Source organism: Myripristis murdjan, chromosome 4 (assembly GCF_902150065.1).
Source record: "Myripristis murdjan chromosome 4, fMyrMur1.1, whole genome shotgun sequence".
In the NCBI taxonomy this organism is placed as follows: Eukaryota; Metazoa; Chordata; class Actinopteri; order Holocentriformes; family Holocentridae; genus Myripristis; species Myripristis murdjan.
The window spans coordinates 35,791,218-35,809,992 of NC_043983.1; the positions used below are offsets into that span (position 1 = coordinate 35,791,218).

General features: G+C 46.8%; 1 protein-coding gene across 4 annotated transcripts in view; it reads right to left on the reverse strand.

The window, feature by feature from the left end:
- Positions 1 to 9,893: 9,893 nt before the first annotated feature.
- The window catches only part of ptbp1b (polypyrimidine tract binding protein 1b), a 32,963-nt gene continuing 24,081 nt past the window's right edge, over positions 9,894 to 18,775 (reverse strand). For 3 of the 4 annotated variants that reach the window (XM_030050289.1, XM_030050285.1, XM_030050286.1), the window contains 7 exons: positions 18,306 to 18,383; positions 17,559 to 17,701; positions 15,640 to 15,673; positions 14,198 to 14,290; positions 12,648 to 12,864; positions 12,489 to 12,566; positions 9,894 to 12,351 (listed from right to left, as the gene is read on the reverse strand). In XM_030050289.1, coding sequence (XP_029906149.1) covers positions 12,219 to 12,351; positions 12,489 to 12,566; positions 12,648 to 12,864; positions 14,198 to 14,290; positions 15,640 to 15,673; positions 17,559 to 17,701; positions 18,306 to 18,383 — 776 coding nt within the window. In that variant the 3' untranslated portion in view covers positions 9,894 to 12,218. The remainder of the gene's footprint in view (positions 12,352 to 12,488; positions 12,567 to 12,647; positions 12,865 to 14,197; positions 14,291 to 15,639; positions 15,674 to 17,558; positions 17,702 to 18,305; positions 18,384 to 18,775) is intronic. The other variant, XM_030050288.1, reaches the window with a different exon arrangement.

An 18,775-nucleotide genomic window follows, 5' to 3' on the forward strand; every position in this document is an offset into this window, starting at 1 on the left:
AGCACCTGTCCTCACCTGTCCTCACCTGTCCTCACCTGTCCTCACCTGAGCCAGGGACCACCTGTCCTCACCTGTCCTCACCTGTCCTCACCTGTCCTCACCTGAGCCAGGGAGCACCTGTCCTCACCTGTCCTCACCTGTCCTCACCTGTCCTCACCTGTCCTCACCTGAGCCAGGCAGCACCTGTCCTCACCTGTCCTCACCTGTCCTCACCTGTCCTCACCTGAGCCAGGCAGCACCTGTCCTCACCTGTCCTCACCTGTCCTCACCTGAGCCAGGGACCACCTGTCCTCACCTGAGCCAGGCAGCACCTGTCCTCACCTGTCCTCACCTGTCCTCACCTGTCCTCACCTGTCCTCACCTGAGCCAGGGACCACCTGTCCTCACCTGAGCCAGGCAGCACCTGTCCTCACCTGTCCTCACCTGTCCTCACCTGTCCTCACCTGGAGCTGAGCTCCTGCCGGCTGGCCACAGGAAGCAGACTGTTGGACTAACATTCTGAGAAAAAGCTCAGAATTTCTGAGACTAAAGTGTCAAATTCATGAAGAAAAAACACAAATTTATGAGAAAATAACTTGAAAACTGTGAGATTATAAAGTCACACATTTATGAGAAAAAAACTCACACTGCACACACACACTTCTGAGTGTGTGTGTGTGCGTGCGTGCGTGCGTGCGTGCGTGCGTGCGTGCGTGTGTGCGTGTGTGTGAAGTGGAGGGGGACTTGATAGGTAACAAGCTATTTCACCTGAAGCAGCTCCACATAATGCCTTAATGGATTCATTCATTACTGGCCATTAGAACGACACAATGAACACACACACACACACACACACACACACACACACACACACACACACACACACAGGCCAGCATTGATCCTAGAAAGTGAAGGCAGTGGACTGTGGCATTATGGGAGAGCAGAGGGTCTGTAACTGCTGCCTGATCAATAAACTCTATTGAACATGAACAGCTGATCAGAGGCCCTTCATGTCAGCAGCTGATCCATCAAACTGATCAGAGAACTGAACCAACAACATTCAGGAAAAACTCTGCCACAGGCCCCGCCCACCACACGACCCGCCCACCACAGGCCCCGCCCACCACAGGCCCCGCCCACCATGTTTGAATCCATCATAAAAACATTTTTATAACTTTTTGAAATATTTCTTTGAAAATGTTCAGGTGATCTTTGCTCATTTCCTCTTGTTGTTTCGAGGTCATTTTTGTGGCCACGTCTCAGGTGATTGTAATTCTTTGTTTTTTTTATAGTTTTTTGTTTTTTCATGTATTCCAGTGTTTTGTCACATCAGGTCACATGACCAGCCACATCGCCCCCCCGACGCTCATCAATTGTAAATGTGGAGCCGCGAAAACATCCAGAACACACACCGATGTCACGAGCCGCATCACCTCACACACACTGCAACACGCCTGTGACCGGGGCAACCGTGTGTGTGTGTGTGTGTGTCTGTGTGTGTCTGTGTGTGTGTGTGTGTGTGAGAGAGAGAGAGAGACAGACAGACGTTCATCAGACACATTACTTCCACTTGAAAACTGTCTGTGAACTCTGGGTGACCCTCCATCATAACATATACATGAACACACACGCATGAACACACACACACACACACACACACACACACACAGCCGCGTGCTGTGTGTGTTACAAATACTGAAATATTTCTCTGTGGATGTGGAGTTCAGGAGCGTCCATGTGGATCTGAAAACCCCGTCTTGGAAGTTTAAAAACCAAAGCAGAGGTCAGAGGTCAGAGGTCAGAGGTCAGAGGAGTTCATCAGTGGAGGATCTTGGTCCACCTTCAGCGGTGTGAGGTCAGATCCTCTGTGTGAGTCACAGCTTCTGAGCTGCTGGGAGGCTTTTTCACTGTGACAGAGCCAGGCTAACGACTCCCATAGACTTCAAGTCTTTATGCTAAGCTAACAGGAAATGCTACCCACAGTAGCTGAAGATGGAGTCCAACATCTGGTCTCAGTCTGGGGACGAGGGGAAAGGAGGATTTGACCCAAAATGTTGGAGTGTCCCTTTAAGCAGCGTCTGCTCGTTTCACCAACATGCAGCAAAACAGATTAAAGAGCTGATTCACCAGAAACGTCCCGCAGGTCAGCTGACTCAGTTCAGCCCCGCCTCTACAGCGCCCCCTGCAGGTGGAGCAGGTCCCTGATCCGGACAGACAGACAGACAGACAGACACACAGACAGACAGACAGGTGTGCTCTCAGGTGTGGCCCCCTGTCCCCTCGGACTCCGTCCATGTTTCTGTCCTGTCGGCTGGAGGAAGGACCTCTGAGCTCCACAGCAAGAAAAATGAATCCAATTCTCCCAGCCCGCCTCCCTGAGGCCCCTGGAGTAATTACAGCCCTGCACACACACACACACACACACACACACTCAGTACACACTACTGGTCATTCTGTGGGACAAATGTAATAAAAGCTGCTGTGTGCTGAGGGAGGCGGCGGTCGATAAGCCCGCTGCGCCTCACAGAACACATTTCACTGCAACACGGCTGCAGAGACCAACACACACACACACACACACACACACACACACACACACACACACACATGCAAACAAAGGGATCTATGAAGAAGTTTTCTGCATGTGCTCTGGCAGATAAACTCTGAAACTTATTTTCAGGATGAGACTTCAGCAGCTGATGTTTCCCACAATGCCTTTCAACAACCATCAGCTGGGAGAGAGGGAGAGAGAGAGAGAGAGAGAGAGAGAGAGAGAGAGAGAGAGAGAGAGAGAGAGAGAGAGAGAGAGAGAGAGAGACAACCAGCAAACAAATTCCTTCCCTCCAGAACGTGGTGTCAAACAGGGATGTGGTCTGTCTCCTACTCTTTTCAACATTTACATAAATGAATTGGCTAAAAACCTAGAACACTCTACGTCCCCTGGTATCACCCTAGAAAACACTGAAATCAAGTGTTTGTTATACGCTGATGATGTAGTTCTGCTGTCCCCTACTAAAGAAGGCCTGCAGCAACACCTGGATCTCCTGCACAGTTTCTGTCACACCTGGGCTCTGACTGTCAACCTGGACAAAACCAAAATACTGATTTTCCAGAAGAGGTCTGGGAATCACAGCCTTAAACATGAATTCTACCTGGACAAAGTCAAATTGGAGCATACAAAAAACTACACATATTTAGGTCTCAATATTAGCTCATCAGGTAGTTTTCAAATGGCTGTGAATGAGCTGAGAGACAAAGCGAGAAGGGCATTTTATGCAATTAAACGAAACATCAAGACAGATATTCCAATTCAAACATGGCTAAAAATGTTTAAATCAGTAATAGAACCCATTGCTCTATATGGCAGTGAAATATGGGGCCCGCTCAGTAAACATTTAAAATTTACTGACTGAGAAAACCACCCAATCGAGAAATTCCACGTAGAATTCTGTAAAAACATATCACACCTGAGGAGACACATCCCAAACAGAACTGAGTCAGTACCCCCTACAAATTACAATCTAAAAAAGAGCCATCAAATTCTACAACCACCTAAAAACAAGCGACCCCCCAGAGTCTCCATCACGAAGCGTTAAAATGCCAAGAGATAAACTTAGAGAAAAGCCCCCTCAGTCAGCTCGTCCTGACCCTCAGCCCCCCGACCTCGACACCAGACCCTCAGGACAGACCCCAAACCATCCGGCCCGACCAGATTATCAGCAGACAGAAAGAGAGATCCATCCCCACTGGGCAGACAGACACAGCACACAGCAGAATGGCTTGTTATTGAGCCTTAAACAGAGCAGACTCAGTGCAGAACACCTGAGCTGTGTGTCTGAGCACAGACTCACAAAGACTGAGCAGATCCAGACTGAGGGACCCAGTCTGGACCTGGAGACACACCTGGACTCCCAGGGAGGACAGACTGTGCTCTGTTCACAGGGACAGGTAGAGACCGAGCAGCACTTCCTACTCCTCTGTGACAAATACACACTGATTAGACAAATGTTCTTCCCCAAATTTAAACCCAATGTAAAGAATGTGAGACGTCCCAGATGGAGACAAACTAAAATCTGTTTGAGGTGAGAAAGCAAAGTGAGGCTGAGGCCTCCTGCCACAGAAACAGCTCACAGGAGGAGACCAGCTCTCCAAACTGGAAATATGGAATGAGAATGATGAGTTATGATCTAAATGGTTCTGTTGTGCCTCCGTGTTCCTGTGGCCTGGTGACTGAAAAATGTTTAAGTTGTTAAGTCGTTTATATCTGTATTGTTATTGTGTACATTGTATCATTAGTCACTTATCCATTTGTTTATTTTTATTAATTTTATTGTCATTATCACTGTTATTTGCTTTGGCAATATAAGCACTGCCTTGTCATGTCAATAAAGCTGTTTAAACTGAGAGAGAGAGAGAGAGAGAGAGAGAGAGAGAGAGAGAGAGAGAGAGAGAGAGAGAGAGAGAGAGAGAGAGAGAGAGAGAGAGAGAGAGAGAATGAGTCCAAACTAACCCTGGATGATGAACCTGTTTCCCTGAAAGGTTCAGCAATATGGGGTTGGGAAAAAATTGATCCACTTAGATATCATAATCCTTTAAAAAAAAAAAAATAAATAAATAAATATTATGTTTTAATTACTTAATCAATTTGTTATCAGCATGTGTTTCCAGCGTTATCCCGTGACCTCTGACCTCCAGCTGTGTGAATGAAAATGGGTTCTCTCCCCTTTGCAGACACGCCCACCTTCTGCTAATCCCATGCAGTTTGGGCCCCAAAGCCTGCAGTCCACATGTGTTCTTGTGGCCTGTTGTAAAATGGTGTGTGTGTGCAGACTGGGGCCTAAACAGTCTTGGAGCTGCATCAGTTGCTTTGACTGGAAAGCTGAGACTCTTGTGGATTCAATGAGCCACATTTGATTCCTGTGTGATGATGTTGGCCCCCATAGCAGCCATTTCACTGCAGGCAGAGACTTTTGTCACACTGGACGTGGCTGGAGAAAATGACCTCTAGTGACCTCTAGGAGAATCACAGCCTCATCAAACTTTACAGACACAAACTAGAGGAGGATCCAGAAACAAAATTGCAATAAATCGTAATATGGAATCACAGTATATACTGAATCAGCAGCAGGTATCATGACAGTATCAAATCAAGAGACAAACACATCGTCTCCCCTCCTGAGGCCCCGGGCCCCGGACTCGATCTGGGCTCTGATATGAAAAGATATTTTGATTTATGCGCATTATGGAACGGTCCAGGTGTCATAACCTGTCCAACCAAAAAAAAAAAAAAAAAAAAAAAAAAAGTCAAAAAATCTGCTCCACAGAAAAGAATGGAGGTGGAAAATTCGTTTAATTGAATGTTTGTAAAATAATAATAATAACAATAACAATAAATAAATAAATGAACGTGTGGATTTGCTGACAAACATGTCAATCATGATTTGTTGGAGTTTTTTTTTTTTTTTTTTTTTTTTTTATTGGTTGTGTTTGCGGGGGGGCGGGGCTTGTCGCTGCCAGCGCGGTTTGGACTGAGAGGGAAATGCCGGTGGAGCCGAAAAGTGAAAAACTGGACGAACAGAAGGAGGAGCGGGCCGGGAGAACCGGCAGCAACCGCATACAGCGAGCGACGCGACCGCGGCCGCCGCTAGCTTCGCGTCGTTAGCCCGGGGAGGAGGAGCCAGTCAGACCGGGGCCACCTGTCTCTCCTCCAGCTTCAGGTGACCTCCTCGGGGGTTCGTGCCGCTCGGATCCTGCGCTCCGGGGGAAAGGGGCGGCGTTGTGCGGGCGGACCGGGTGGCCGGAACAGAAGCAGACATCCCGGCATCAGAGCGACTCCTGCAGGTTTCCTCTGCCAGGAGGAGCCGAGTCCTCAGGTGAGGAGCGGCACCTCCCGGCCGGCTCAGGGCCTCAGACTCAGAGAAGCAGTGGTTTCTGACTGTAGGTTTATTATTATGTTTTTCTCCGTGTTCCAGGTTCCTTCTGCCTCCTGAGCGGTGTGGAGATGGTGAGCGTCCAAGTTTTTGCTCCATTTAAAACACAACTGATACACAGGCCAGTTCTCTAAAAAACAAACAAACAGACAGAAACACAGAACTTTAAAAATGCATGAAACATCACACAACATGTGACCTGACCCAGAGCAATGACCTAATTTAGACCAAATGTCAGAAGCTTCTGATTTGGACAGTCAGTGCTGAGCAGAGGGAGCAGCAGCAGACATGACAGTGGAGTCAGACAACAATAACAACCTGAGTCAGTCAGGAACTTCTAGTGACGTGATCTGACAGGTAAACTGCCCGTATGATCACATTACAGCACATTACAGTTTGCAAAATACTGGAATTACCCTTTAATCTCACCAGAGTTTGTAAAGAGTTCTTTTTTTTTAATTTCCTCCAAAAACACTGAAAAAAGTGATCAGCAAATTAGAAAAAAAATATTAGAACATTAGATAAAAAATACCCCAAAATTATGGTAAAATTAGCAACAACAAAAAAAAAATTACTTGAAAAAAACAACTAAATGTCCCCTCAAATTGTCTAAAAATTATAAGAAAATCACCCCTAATATATATATACACTACTCACAAAAAGTTAGGGATATTCGGCTTTTGGGTGAAATTTCAGGATGAACCTAAAATGCATTATGACCTTTCCAGGTGAACTTAATGTGACCTTCTGTAAACTTTTGAATGCACATGTCCAACTGTTCAGTGTTTCAGTACTTTTTGCACAAGTTGCTGTTCTCTAACAAGGAGCTTAACGGCAAAATTCACAACAAGTGTTTGATCCATGAATCGACCAATAAATTTCCTGGTTCAATTAGAATTGGTATTTAAACAGTCCTCCTCATCATGCTGTCACATTTTGACATCATGAGACCAAGACGACACCTAACAATTGATCAGCAGCACCTCGCCATTGCGAGGCTTCAAACAGGATGTTCTCAGACGGAAGTGGCCACTGAGCTTAGAGTGTCACAGAGTGTCATCAGCAGGTTGCAACAGAGATACAGAGAGACTGGAAGAGTCACAGAAAGGCATAGAAGTGGACGTCCTTTGGCCACATCCTACACTGATGACTGCTTCATTGTGAACAGTGCCCTGTGGAACCGGATGATGAATGCCACTCAACTCCAGGCACGTTTAAGGGAGGTGAGAGGCACCCAAGTGTCACGTCAGACCATTCGAAACCGTTTACATCAGCATGGTCTGCGTGCTAGACGACCTGCAAGGGTACCTGACCACACCACCAGGCACAGGTGTCATCGTCTTGCATGGGCCAGGGAGCATTTACACTGGACAAGGGACCAGTGGGCCTCAGTGCTGTTCTCTGATGAAAGCCGATTCATGTTGAGCAGAAATGATGGCCGCCAGCGATGTTGGAGACGTCAAGGAGAGCACTATGCATCAGCCACTGTTGTCACCAGATGAGCCTTTGGTGGTGGTGGTGTTACTGTGTGGGCAGGTGTGTCTAGTCAGTACAGAACTGCCCTACACTTTGTGAATGGTACAGTGACAAGCCCATACTACCTGAATAACATCATTAATCCAGTCATTGTGCCCCTGCATGAACAACACAGGCCTAATTTCATCTTCATGGACGACAATGCTCCAGCTCATCGAGGTCGCATCATTAGGGAACGGCTGCTGGAGACTGGGGTACCTCAAATGGAGTGGCCTGCACTTTCTCAGACCTGAATCCCATAGAAAACCTATGGGATCAGCTGAGTCGCCGTGTAGAGGCTCGGAGCGCTGTACCCCAGAACCTCAATGTCCTGAGGGCCGCCCTTCAAGAAGAGTGGGATGCCATGCCTCAGCAGACAATAAGTCGACTTGTGAACAGCATGAGACGTCGCTGTCAAGCTGTAATTGATGCTCAAGGGCACATGACAAGTTATTGACACTGACATTTTTTGTTGTGGTGTATCCACCACTGTTGTTGGCTTTTGTTTCAAGAAATTGTTTGAGATGAGGAAATCACCAGTGCATGCTTCTACTTAAATGCCCTACTTTCATGATATAATGTCATATATATATATATATATGTGTGTGTGTGTGTGTGTGTGTGTGTGTTTCTTTAGTTAGCTGATTGGTTCTTGCCATAATATGAATTTTAACAGTTGTCCAATAGGGCTGTTGGCTGTGTAGTAACCTGACTTCTGCACAACACAACTGATGGTCCCAACCCCATTGATAAAGCAAGAAATTCCACTAATTAACTCTGATAAGGCACACCTGTGAAGTGAAAACCATTTCAGGTGACTACCTCTTGAAGCTCATGGAGAGAATGCCAAGAGTGTGCAAAGCAGTAATCAGAGCAAAGGGTGGCTATTTTGAAGAAACTAGAATATAAAGCATGTTTTCAGTTATTTCACCTTTTTTTGTTAAGTACATAACTCCACATGTGTTCATTCATAGTTTTGATTCCTTCAGTGAGAATCTACAATGTAAATAGTCATGAAAATAAAGAAAATGCATTGAATGAGAAGGTGTGTCCAAACTTTTGGCCTGTACTGTACATATATATATATATATATATATATATGTGTGTGTGTGTGTGTGTGTGTGTATATATGTATATATATATATACATATATACATATACATGTATGTATATATATATACATACAAAATCAAAACTGGTGTGTTTGATTAGAGGAAGAAAGGCGGCTGCAGATGTGTGCAAATTATAGGAAAAATTATAGGAAATTATGGAAAATTGTGAGAAAATTTGCAAAAAATAAATATAATTTTATGATAACCCTAACCCTAAAAATCAAAATTAGACCAAAACAATAAAACGATAGTTGTAAGTATTAAAATGAGATGTTGAAAAGGTGAGATCAGTGATGCTGTTAGGCTGCGTTTTGATATTTAACACAAACCGAAATCAGGCCTGAAGCGTCGGGTGTGTGCTGGGGGGTGAGGAGGGTGAGGAGGCTCTTCAGCGCAGCTCAGGACCTGCAGACTGTGGCATTAGCTTTGGGTGTGCTGCCCCCTGGTGGTGAGCATGGGCGTGTCAGCACTGTGCTGCTGCAGAGCGACACGAACACGAACATGAGCAGCGCTGAGTGATGCTGTTCACATATAAACTCTCTGACTGTTTCCACGTCCGGAGGGCTGCCTGTTTTTTTCTCTGTGGGATTATTTCCTGTCTCTTGCCTTGCGGATCCATGAGCCGCATCACGAGCAGGTGTTGTTTGTTTGGTAATGACAGTGTCTTATGACCATCACTTTATTCATTACACCTGTGTAACACGCCGGGGCTCATGGGATGCCTTGTTGTCAAGTGCTATGCTATGTTTTTCTTTTCCATTACTTTTTTTAGTTATTAGTATGACACACAGTTTGTGTCATCTGCTGCCTGGAGAACGTCATTTTCAAGGCCCTTGTAGGTTTTTAGGCCGCTGTCCCTCGCATTTCCCCTATTCATCCCGAAGGAAATTCTGTATCTTTTATTACATTTATTATTAGTAGTAATTATTTGCCAACTCTTACTACAAGGCTATTTAATTTATTTTTAGCGAATTGTTTTTGACAGTCAGTCGAATCATTGATTGAATCAATCAGTTGAATTTGTTCAGATCTGAAAGTTGAAGTATGACATCAAAACACATTTCACTGGAGTTCATTGAAGAAAAAGTGATGGGCAGATTTTTAAAAAATACCACATCTTATGGGAAGACTGTCATAAAAAAATCTACCAAAACTGTAATTACCAAAAAAAGATCAGAAAAACAAATTCAAAACAAGAAACAAAAAGGCAAAGTGTGTGTGTGTGTGTGTGTGTGTGTTAGAGTATTAAAGAGTATGTGTGAAGGTCGGCTCAGCGGCAAAGTGTCTCTGCAGTCACATGTGAGAGGAAACAGAGATGAGAAGTGGAGTGTGTCTGGAGGAAGAAGAGGCGGCTGCAGACGTTTGTAATAAAGTGATTTAATTTGTTTTGTGACACAAACAGTGTAAGGCTCAGACTGTCCCACTTTAATCAAAATATACACGTTTCATCAGATATAAAACCAACACTACCTCTCTGGAACTAACTGGTATAAAACAATTATGTACAGTTTATCCTTCACCCCCACCCTCACTTCCACCTCGTTAAGAAGAACAGTACGACACACACTCCAGCTTCCTGTGTGTTCATCACGCATTCATGTCGCCTGGGAAAAACAGTCAGAAGACCGTGGCGTGCGCGTGTTTGAACCGAGTCGCTCTGCAAACTTTGGTTGATCCTGATTCTTTTCATGTTTTTCCGTCGCCCGCAAACCTCACCTCCAGATGGCGGTAAAGAGCCGCCATCACGGAGGAAAATCCTTCATTTTCTGCTGTAAAAACGAGTAATGGTATTGTAAGTTTTGTAATTGTTTCATCCCTGTTGAGGGCGAAATCTGAGATGTGAAACTGGAAACTTGTATTTCCCGTGGCTCCCAGAGGACATGAATGCAGCAGTACTGTTCATCTGATACTCAGCAGCTTGTTCAGTGGAAACGGCGAGCGCGCGGCCGCCGCGTGGAAAGTGAAGCTGGACTGTAACAGAGCCGGAATGTCGACATGAAACGTTAAGACGAACAGAAACAAACCAGCGGCTCCCGGTTTCACGTTTCTCAACTTTTCATTTCAGAATAAAAAGGAATTAAATGCCTGATCTGAGTTGAAGGCACTCCACACGTCTGCTTCTGCGACAGAGGCCGACGGCGCGCCGCCGCGCGACCCGCAGGGGGCGCGCCACCGCGTCCGACCCGCCGGGGGCGCGCCGCCGCGTCCGACCCGCCGGGGGCGCGCCGCCGCGTCCGACCCGCCGGGGGCGCGTCACCGCGTCCGACCCGCCGGGGGCGCGCCGCCGCGTCTGGCCCGCCGGGGGCGCGCCGCTGCGTCCGACCCGCCGGGCGGCGCGCCGCCGCGTCCGACCCGCCGGGGGCGCGCCGAATCCAGTGAAGCGGTCGAGAAGTTAAAAATGTCCCCACAGGAAAACACCAGCAAATCTTTTCTCGTCTTTTAGTCCTTTAACCAGGAACCTGAGGCAGGCGGATTTGTTTGCATCTACAAGGCCTTTTTGGTTTTAGCTGTAGTGGATCACAAACTCATAAATAGACCAATCAGAGAGGCACTGCAAGAGACAAGACAAGCTAATCATGATTCACAAATCCAATCAGAACACGACAGAAACAGAGGCCACAAAAAAAGATCAGGAATGATTAAAATATTGCTACAATATTTGATTTGAATAAAAAGTGATTGCATACATGGAAATATAGAAATCAAAAGGAATGGAAAAAGAATTTCATCTAAAAATCAAAATAAAACAAGACTAAGGACCCAGCAAACCCGCTAAAGAGAATCAGTTCACATGTTCCACACTACAGTAACCAGCAGTACATGTACAAAACACTACAACAAAGTACTGAAACACCAGGAAAATACACAGAAAATATGGATATATCTGGAATACATCTCATTAACAGTAAACCTTTATCAGCTGTAAACCTGCTCGTTGCCAAATCACACAGAGGCATGGTGGAGTTTTCTGTTTTCTGGTTTTTTTTTTTCTCATGTAAAACTTAAAGTGGATCCGACTCCAGGAAATAAGGCACAGGGATCATCTGACGTGACGCGGCCCGGCTGGTCAGCTGACAGGCGCATGGCTCGCCCATCACTTCCTGCCCCGCCCAGCAAACCAGCTGACTCGCACAAAAGACTGACAGAGAGGTGAGCCTGAACCTCCAGATGAAGGTTCCTGACAGACGGCTGACAGGAAGGGGGGGTTCACGCTCGGCTGCGTTCACACCACAAGCGCCGCTGGACCCAAGCTGACTTTCTGAACATGCTACACACACGGGATCTTCTTCTTCCTCAGGACAGGAGCGGTGGGGCTGTGCGGCGCCACATACAGGAAGTGACATCACATCGCAGTTCATGTGGTTTCTCTCAGTCCACAGATCTGACCTCACACCACAACAGCAACAGTCTCAGACCGCCGCCGGACTCCACAATGTGCTGTGATGACATCATCATCATCATCATCATCATCATCATCATCATCAGCTGTCGGGGAACGGGGCAGAAGTCCGTCCAGACTGTCAGTCACTTTGCAAACGGGAAAGAGGACAGGGAAGGCAGGGAAAAGAAAACTGGGATCCAGCAGGAAGGCCTGTGATGTGAACGGAGCCGAGGAGGAGGAGGAGGAGGAGGAGGAGGAAGAGGAGGAAGAGGAGGAGGAGTCAGGGAAGGAGGCGGGAGCTCAGATGGAGGACTTGGAGAAGGAGACCCGCAGGTGGTGGTTCTCTCCCAGGTCGTGGTTGTGGAATTCGATGAGCGACTCGATGGCCTCCTCCACCGAGCCCATCTGGATCAGAGCCATCTTATGGTCCTTCCTGCAGGAGCCACACACACACACACACACACACACACACACACACACTGAGAACCAGCAACACTGACGGGGCGGAGCTTCAGACAAAAGGGGGGCGTTGGGAGTGAGGGGGCGGGGCTTTAGAAGTGAGTGACTTACTGGAAGAACTTGAAGGCCTTGACCATGGCTCCTGAGCTGCCAAACAGCATCTTCAGGTCATCCTCCACCACAGACGGGCTGCAGAGCAAACAGAGTGTCAGCACAGCTTCAGACTCCGCCCACACACACACACACACACACACACACACACACACTCACGGGATGTTGGAGAGGTGCAGGGTGGCAGAGGGGGGGAAGATGTTGGAGTAGTTTTTGGAGCCGGGCTTCTTGAAGCGGTGCAGTGGCGAGCTGCTGTAGTCTTTGGTCAGGCCCTGGTCCTCGTGGCCTTCGCGGGGCAGCTGCACGCTGGTGTGTTTGGACAGCGTGATGCGGAGCGGCTTCCCGTGCAGCCGCTGGCCGTTCAGGTGACTCATGGCTGCAAAGACACACAACGTTCAGTCAGACAGGAAGTGACCTGCTCAGAGGCACAGCCCACGCTCAGGCAGGCGACGGGTGTTTCTGACCTGCGTCCACACCACCTCTTCTTATTAGCAGACGATTAAAACAACCTGCATGCCAGCTGAAACAACTGCAAGCAGAACAGCAGTCAAATGCAGAATGAAAGCTCCATCCCACTGATCCTCAGTGTTTGGACTGTTTTACACCGTTTTTTACATTTTCAACCTCAACAAACCGATTATCAACTACAGATTTCACAGCACAGAGTCACCATGTGAGTTATAATGTTCTGCTTCTGAGGCCAACAAAGTCCTCCACATTCAGAAACCACACAGCTGATAATCGGCTGTGGAAAGCAAAATGTTTCCTCGGGGACTATTTTCCCTGGCGGAGGAGGAGGAGGAGGAGGAGGGAGCGTTTCAGTGTGAAAAAGTCCTGAAAAGCCAACAGAGCTGCTGCTTTTAGGAAAACTCATGTGGAGGACTTTATTGGGCTGATGGAAAACTGGAGTGAAGAAAGTGTGAAGGCTCTGAAAGTTCATGTTCATATCGTAGTGGAATGAATGGAGGAAAGGGAGGAGGAGTGATGTGGCAGCTCTGAAAGCCCACTGCTCGCTCTGGGAGGAGAGCAGAGGAACGTGAAGGAGAGGAACCTCTGAGTCTGTGCTGCTCTGGCCTTTCCTGTCTCTTCCTGTTTTTTTCAGTAACAGCAGAGCTGAAGCAACATGGCGGCCTGTCCTCGCCCGATTGGTCAGATCAGCCTCCTGGGCAGGAGCCCTCGAGGTCAGAGGTCATGTGAGGACAGCGTGGACTATCAGGTTTATTCAGATGACGCCTGACCTTCACCACGTGGACAAGTCTTTCCCAGAACTGAGTCCACACAGTCCTCATCCCTCAGCATCAGTTTCAGTAAGGCTGCTTTCAGGGTCTGACCTCTGACCCCCGGGGCTCCTGCTCAGGAGGCTGATCTGACCAATCAGGAGAGAGAGCAGGCTGCCCGTCCTGCCTCAGCAGTAAACTCTCAGTATTTTATTCTCTGGACACATGATGAATTCACAGTTTGAGTGACTTTCACTGAGTAAAGTGAGCATGGCCACCTGGCTGTGAGTTCATATGAAGGCCTTTGTTCTGCAGATTAGCCCTTTAAGCCTAAACTCCTGCAAGGTGCAGCTGCTCATTCTGAATCAACTGCCTGTGTGTGTCACCCCAGCAGAACGCCACACAGACGTTTTGAGGAGGCGAGGGCGACAGTGTTGAGTCTCAGGTGAACAGTGATGGTAGAGGGCTGGTCCTCAGGTGTGCAGGTGTTACCTAGCTGGGCCTGCGTGCTGTCCGACATCTGGACCAGAGCGTTCTCCTTCTTGTTGAACAGGATCTTCACTCTCATCACGTCGCCGTAAACACCTTAACACAGCCGGAAACACAGGGTTAAAGTCAGCGCGCATGCCGGGACACTCAGCATGTTAATCAGAAGGCGTACGAGCATAAATGAACTAGAAACAAATGAATAGAATCAGGTTGCATCCAGTAAAGCTGAGTGGAAGCTTTCATTTGGCTCCAGCTAACCAGGCGGTGCGACTGTGGCCTGCCAAGCCACTGACCCTTCATGTTACGGTGCAGGACAACGGGGACGGGACTGCACTGAATATTTGGAAAACTTTAAAGAAAAAGGGGGGATTACTTTAATAGATTAACACAGAAAGTCTGTGGAAAAGTGCCGAATGTACAAACTAGGAGGTGAAGGAGAAACAGCGAGGTGGAATGCTAATGAATTTGTGAATTAAATTTAGAAGGGAAGAATTCCTGAATGGTTATACACAGGAAATGCAAGTGAGGAAATTAAGGGTAAGGGTCAGAGGAAATTAAAATGGCAGATTCCACCGTGTAGGAGCTATGAATTATGGGAATGTTGACTAAAATAATAAATCAAAAAACAAAACAAGAGCAGCTGATTCAGCGCTGAGGACATGCAAACTGAAGGAAACCCAGCATGCAACTCAAACTGGACTCAGACTGGACTGAACACATAAAGACACAATAAATGCAGCACCTCCCAGTTTCCATGCAGATCAAACCGGATCGATCCGGACGCCGAGACGAGTCGCGTCCACAGAAAAACACATGAGCACAGCCGTTTCCAGCAAGCCGCTTCATGTTTTAGACGCATTTTGTCATATTGAATAAAAACTGATGGAAACAGCAAATGTCAAGTAAAATCTTAAAATGTGACTAAAAGTTTCTATACTTTTATTAATCCAAATGAATGAAATAAGATTTTTTTTTGGATGGAGTGTTTTCTCCAGTGTTTGGTTGCAGAAACAACACTGTGGAGGAAAAGAACAACCGTGACAAAAAATGTTTTGTTTGAAAGCAGGGCAGCTCAATTATGGCAATTTTTTTTTTTTTTTTTTTTTTTTAAAAATCAAGCCAGGTATCAGCTCAAACATGTTTGATTTTGTCCATTTCTCCCAGCGCTGATGTGACTGGGAAAGGGGTGTTTGAAAAGCTGCAAGTATAATTGATAATTTGACAGGAGGCCGATGTGAACGTGCAGCGAGGCGCCGTGCTGCGCTGCAGCTCAAACTGTTGAGGAAATGCTGCAAATATTGTGCTGATGAACTCAAATCAGCACGCAAAACCTGACAAAACCAGCAGACACTCAGTTCATATAAACCAAACCAAAAGAAAATAAAATAAAATAAAAAAACAGAACAAGTATGATAATTAAAAATAAGATGCTAGTGACAACATACCGAAGAGAATAAAGAGGCAGTGGGGCGTAACTCTCTTTATAAGACAGCAGAGAAGGCAGCGGAGGGACAGGACAGGTAAAGGTGGGAGGGCAGGACAGGTGGAGGGTCCGAGGCGTTTCCATGGCAACAAATTAAAAAAAAAAATAAAATAAAAAAGACAGGTGAGGGATCAATCAGAAGGTTAATTACCTTTGGAGAGGTGAGGTCAGATAATGTCAAAGTGTATATAATCAGATGGCTGCACATGTCAGGTGTGTGTGTGTGTGTTGCAGTGTGCAGGTGCACGGGGAGGGGGGGGGCGCAACTCAATCAGGACAGAGGTCAATGTGAGGGGATTAAAACTCAACAGAAGAAGGGGGTGGGGGGGGGGGGGGGTGACAGTGGAGACATTTAACTTGAGAGGAAGAGACAGGAAGTGGAACTCAGGAAACTCTGACTCTGAGTGGATTAACATGTTTTCAACTAAAAAGCACCTAAGAGGTTCGGCTGTGATAACGGTCCCTGAAACAGCAGATCAACAGTTATTAGTTCCTCCTGGATTTGATATGTTTTCTAGCATCATGACCGAATTATCTCTGACATGCAACTCCAAACATCAAAAGCTGAGTTCACATTTTAAAGGCAGAACGAGCAGGACCTACAAAAACCAAACTACTGCTCTCCATCGTCAGAGGTGTGTGTGTGTGTGTGTGTGTGTGTGTGTGTGTGAACATTAAAATTAAAACGTGTATGAACTGCAGACTCAGTGTCTGACATAATTCAGAACTGAAGCAAACTTTATTTCTATTGTGTTTGTTCCAGTCACACGAATACTGGTAGAACTGCAGATAATGATTATTTTCATGATTAATTTCATTGCTGATATTCATCATGCAGTTTATGAATTGAAATAAATGAATAAATAATGTCTGATCAGTCCAAAGTGACATCATCAAAGGTTCTCCTGACCAGCAGCCAAACAAATCCCAAGTATTAATTTGATCAAAATGACCTGAGGAGAGGAAGAGCTGACATCTGACTGTTCCTCAAGTTAAAATTCACTCATCAAAACCATATTTGCTCTATTTTCTGCCAATCAACCACTTGACTGAAGAGAGGGATTATTCCAGAAATCAGACTGGATGTTATGTAAATGATGTTAAAGTGCTGCTGCTCTGTGGGAGATTATGTCATCAGACCAGCGAGCCAATCAGCAGCCAGCGGCTCATTAATAATGAATGAATGTCTCCATGCATCCACCTGAGTGACATTATGTCTTCACTGTTTTTGTCATTTAATGGAATTTTCCATCATTTTGGGTAAAACCCTCCTTTCCCCTCGTCCCCAGACTGAGACCAGATGTTGGACTCCATCTTCCTGTGGGTAGCATTTCCTGTTAGCTTAGCATAAAGACTTGAAGTCTATGGGAGCTGTTAGCGTGGCTCTCTCAAAGTGACAAAATAAACCAGCAGCTCTGAAGCTGTGACTCACACAGAGGATCAGTGGATCTGACACACACAGCTTGGAGTTGTTTTTTTACTTGGTTGGTTTGAGGCGAGGTCAGATGGTGGCGCTGTAACCTCTCAACACATTTCTCAGTCTCAGAGGAACATCCACCACTAATGAACTTCTCCTCAAACCTCTCTGCTTTGTTTTTTGTTGTTATTCCAAAATGTGTATTTCAGATCCACATAAACACTCAAAGATGGAAAAGGGGATTTTTGCCCAAAATGCTGGAATATTCCTTAAAATGTCACAGTTGTGTGTAGAGACAACAGCTGATCAGGTAAAACTGCCAACCACAGATGAAAACGTGCTGTTCAGTGGATGAGCGGTGGGCTCGGTGTGTCTGCTCCCTGTGACCTCTGACCTCTGACCTGACCTGAGGGGCGGCTGTGTGGCAGTGATGAAGCCGAGGTCACAGTGTGAGGGCTCCTCACCTCGGGGTTGAGGTTGCTGACCAGCAGGACACAGTGTCCGGCGGGGAGGGGGTGGAATCCGAGCCTGGCGGCCCCGGGCAGAGACAGGGAGGCCAAGGCCCCGGGGAGAGCCGGGACCGTCAGCCCTGGACAGGGGGAGGACACTGGGAGAGGTGAGAGGAGTGAACAACACAGCGACACAGCAGGAAACCCAGTGAGCTGCACTAAAGCTCAACAGCGTTTTGCTCCAAGTCAAGAAAAGAAGATTCTGTGCACAGCGCTCCGGCCCTCAGACTCAAACACTGAGACTGACGAGCCTCCAAGTGTTGAGGCGGCGTGCAGAGACCTGCTTTTCCTGCCTGTTGGGACGCTTCTTCCTGCACACCTGTCTACAGGAAGCTGCAGGTGAGCATGAGCCTTCATACCCAGGTTTTCAAATTTAAAGTCACATTGAAATGAAAAATGACTTCAGGGCTCCAGATAAAACAAACAGAGGATTATGATAATAAAAAAAACATGTCAGGTCATTTCATCCCGGCGTGAGGCCAGATCTACTTTCCAAATCAAACAGGAAAAGAACAAGGAAAGAGACGTTCAATTTCTTAAAATAAATGAATAAGTAAATAAAAAGGGAGCCAGGTGTGGTTGTTTCTATAGTAATGATGCTCCTGTGTGTCGGTGCTGCTTTCTGTGCTAAAAGTGGGCTTTGATTTTGGGAGCTGTTTTGCTCCGGAGGCTGCAGTGAGCGGGTCGGTGTGATGGACTGACCTGCCTGCTGGATGGTGAAGGGCGGCGGGAAGGCGTGAGTCGCCCCGGCGTACGGCGACGCAGAGATGATCCCTGGAGCTGAGAGAGGACAGCGAGGTGAGACACACACACACATAATGAATTAATATTCATTATCCTGGACTCAGTCTGTACCCCAAAAACTGTCCCATTTCATGAAAAAATGTCTTAATGATGTGAAGCACTGCTCTATTTGCAGCATGTTTTGAAAACTGGAATAAAAAGCAGCTTCTCTGTTCACATGTGGAAAATTATCATGGAATACACTTAATCAACAAGCATTAATTACATTAAACGAATCTGAAATCAAAATAGGAGTCAGCCTGTGTTCAAGGCGGTGAGGAGGCCACGCCTCCAGGAGGCAGTGACTCGTGATGCTGCATCTGTGGAGAGGCTCCGCCTTCGCCGCTGCACCAGAAGCATCAAGCCGACACGTCCAAACCAGCCGCTGA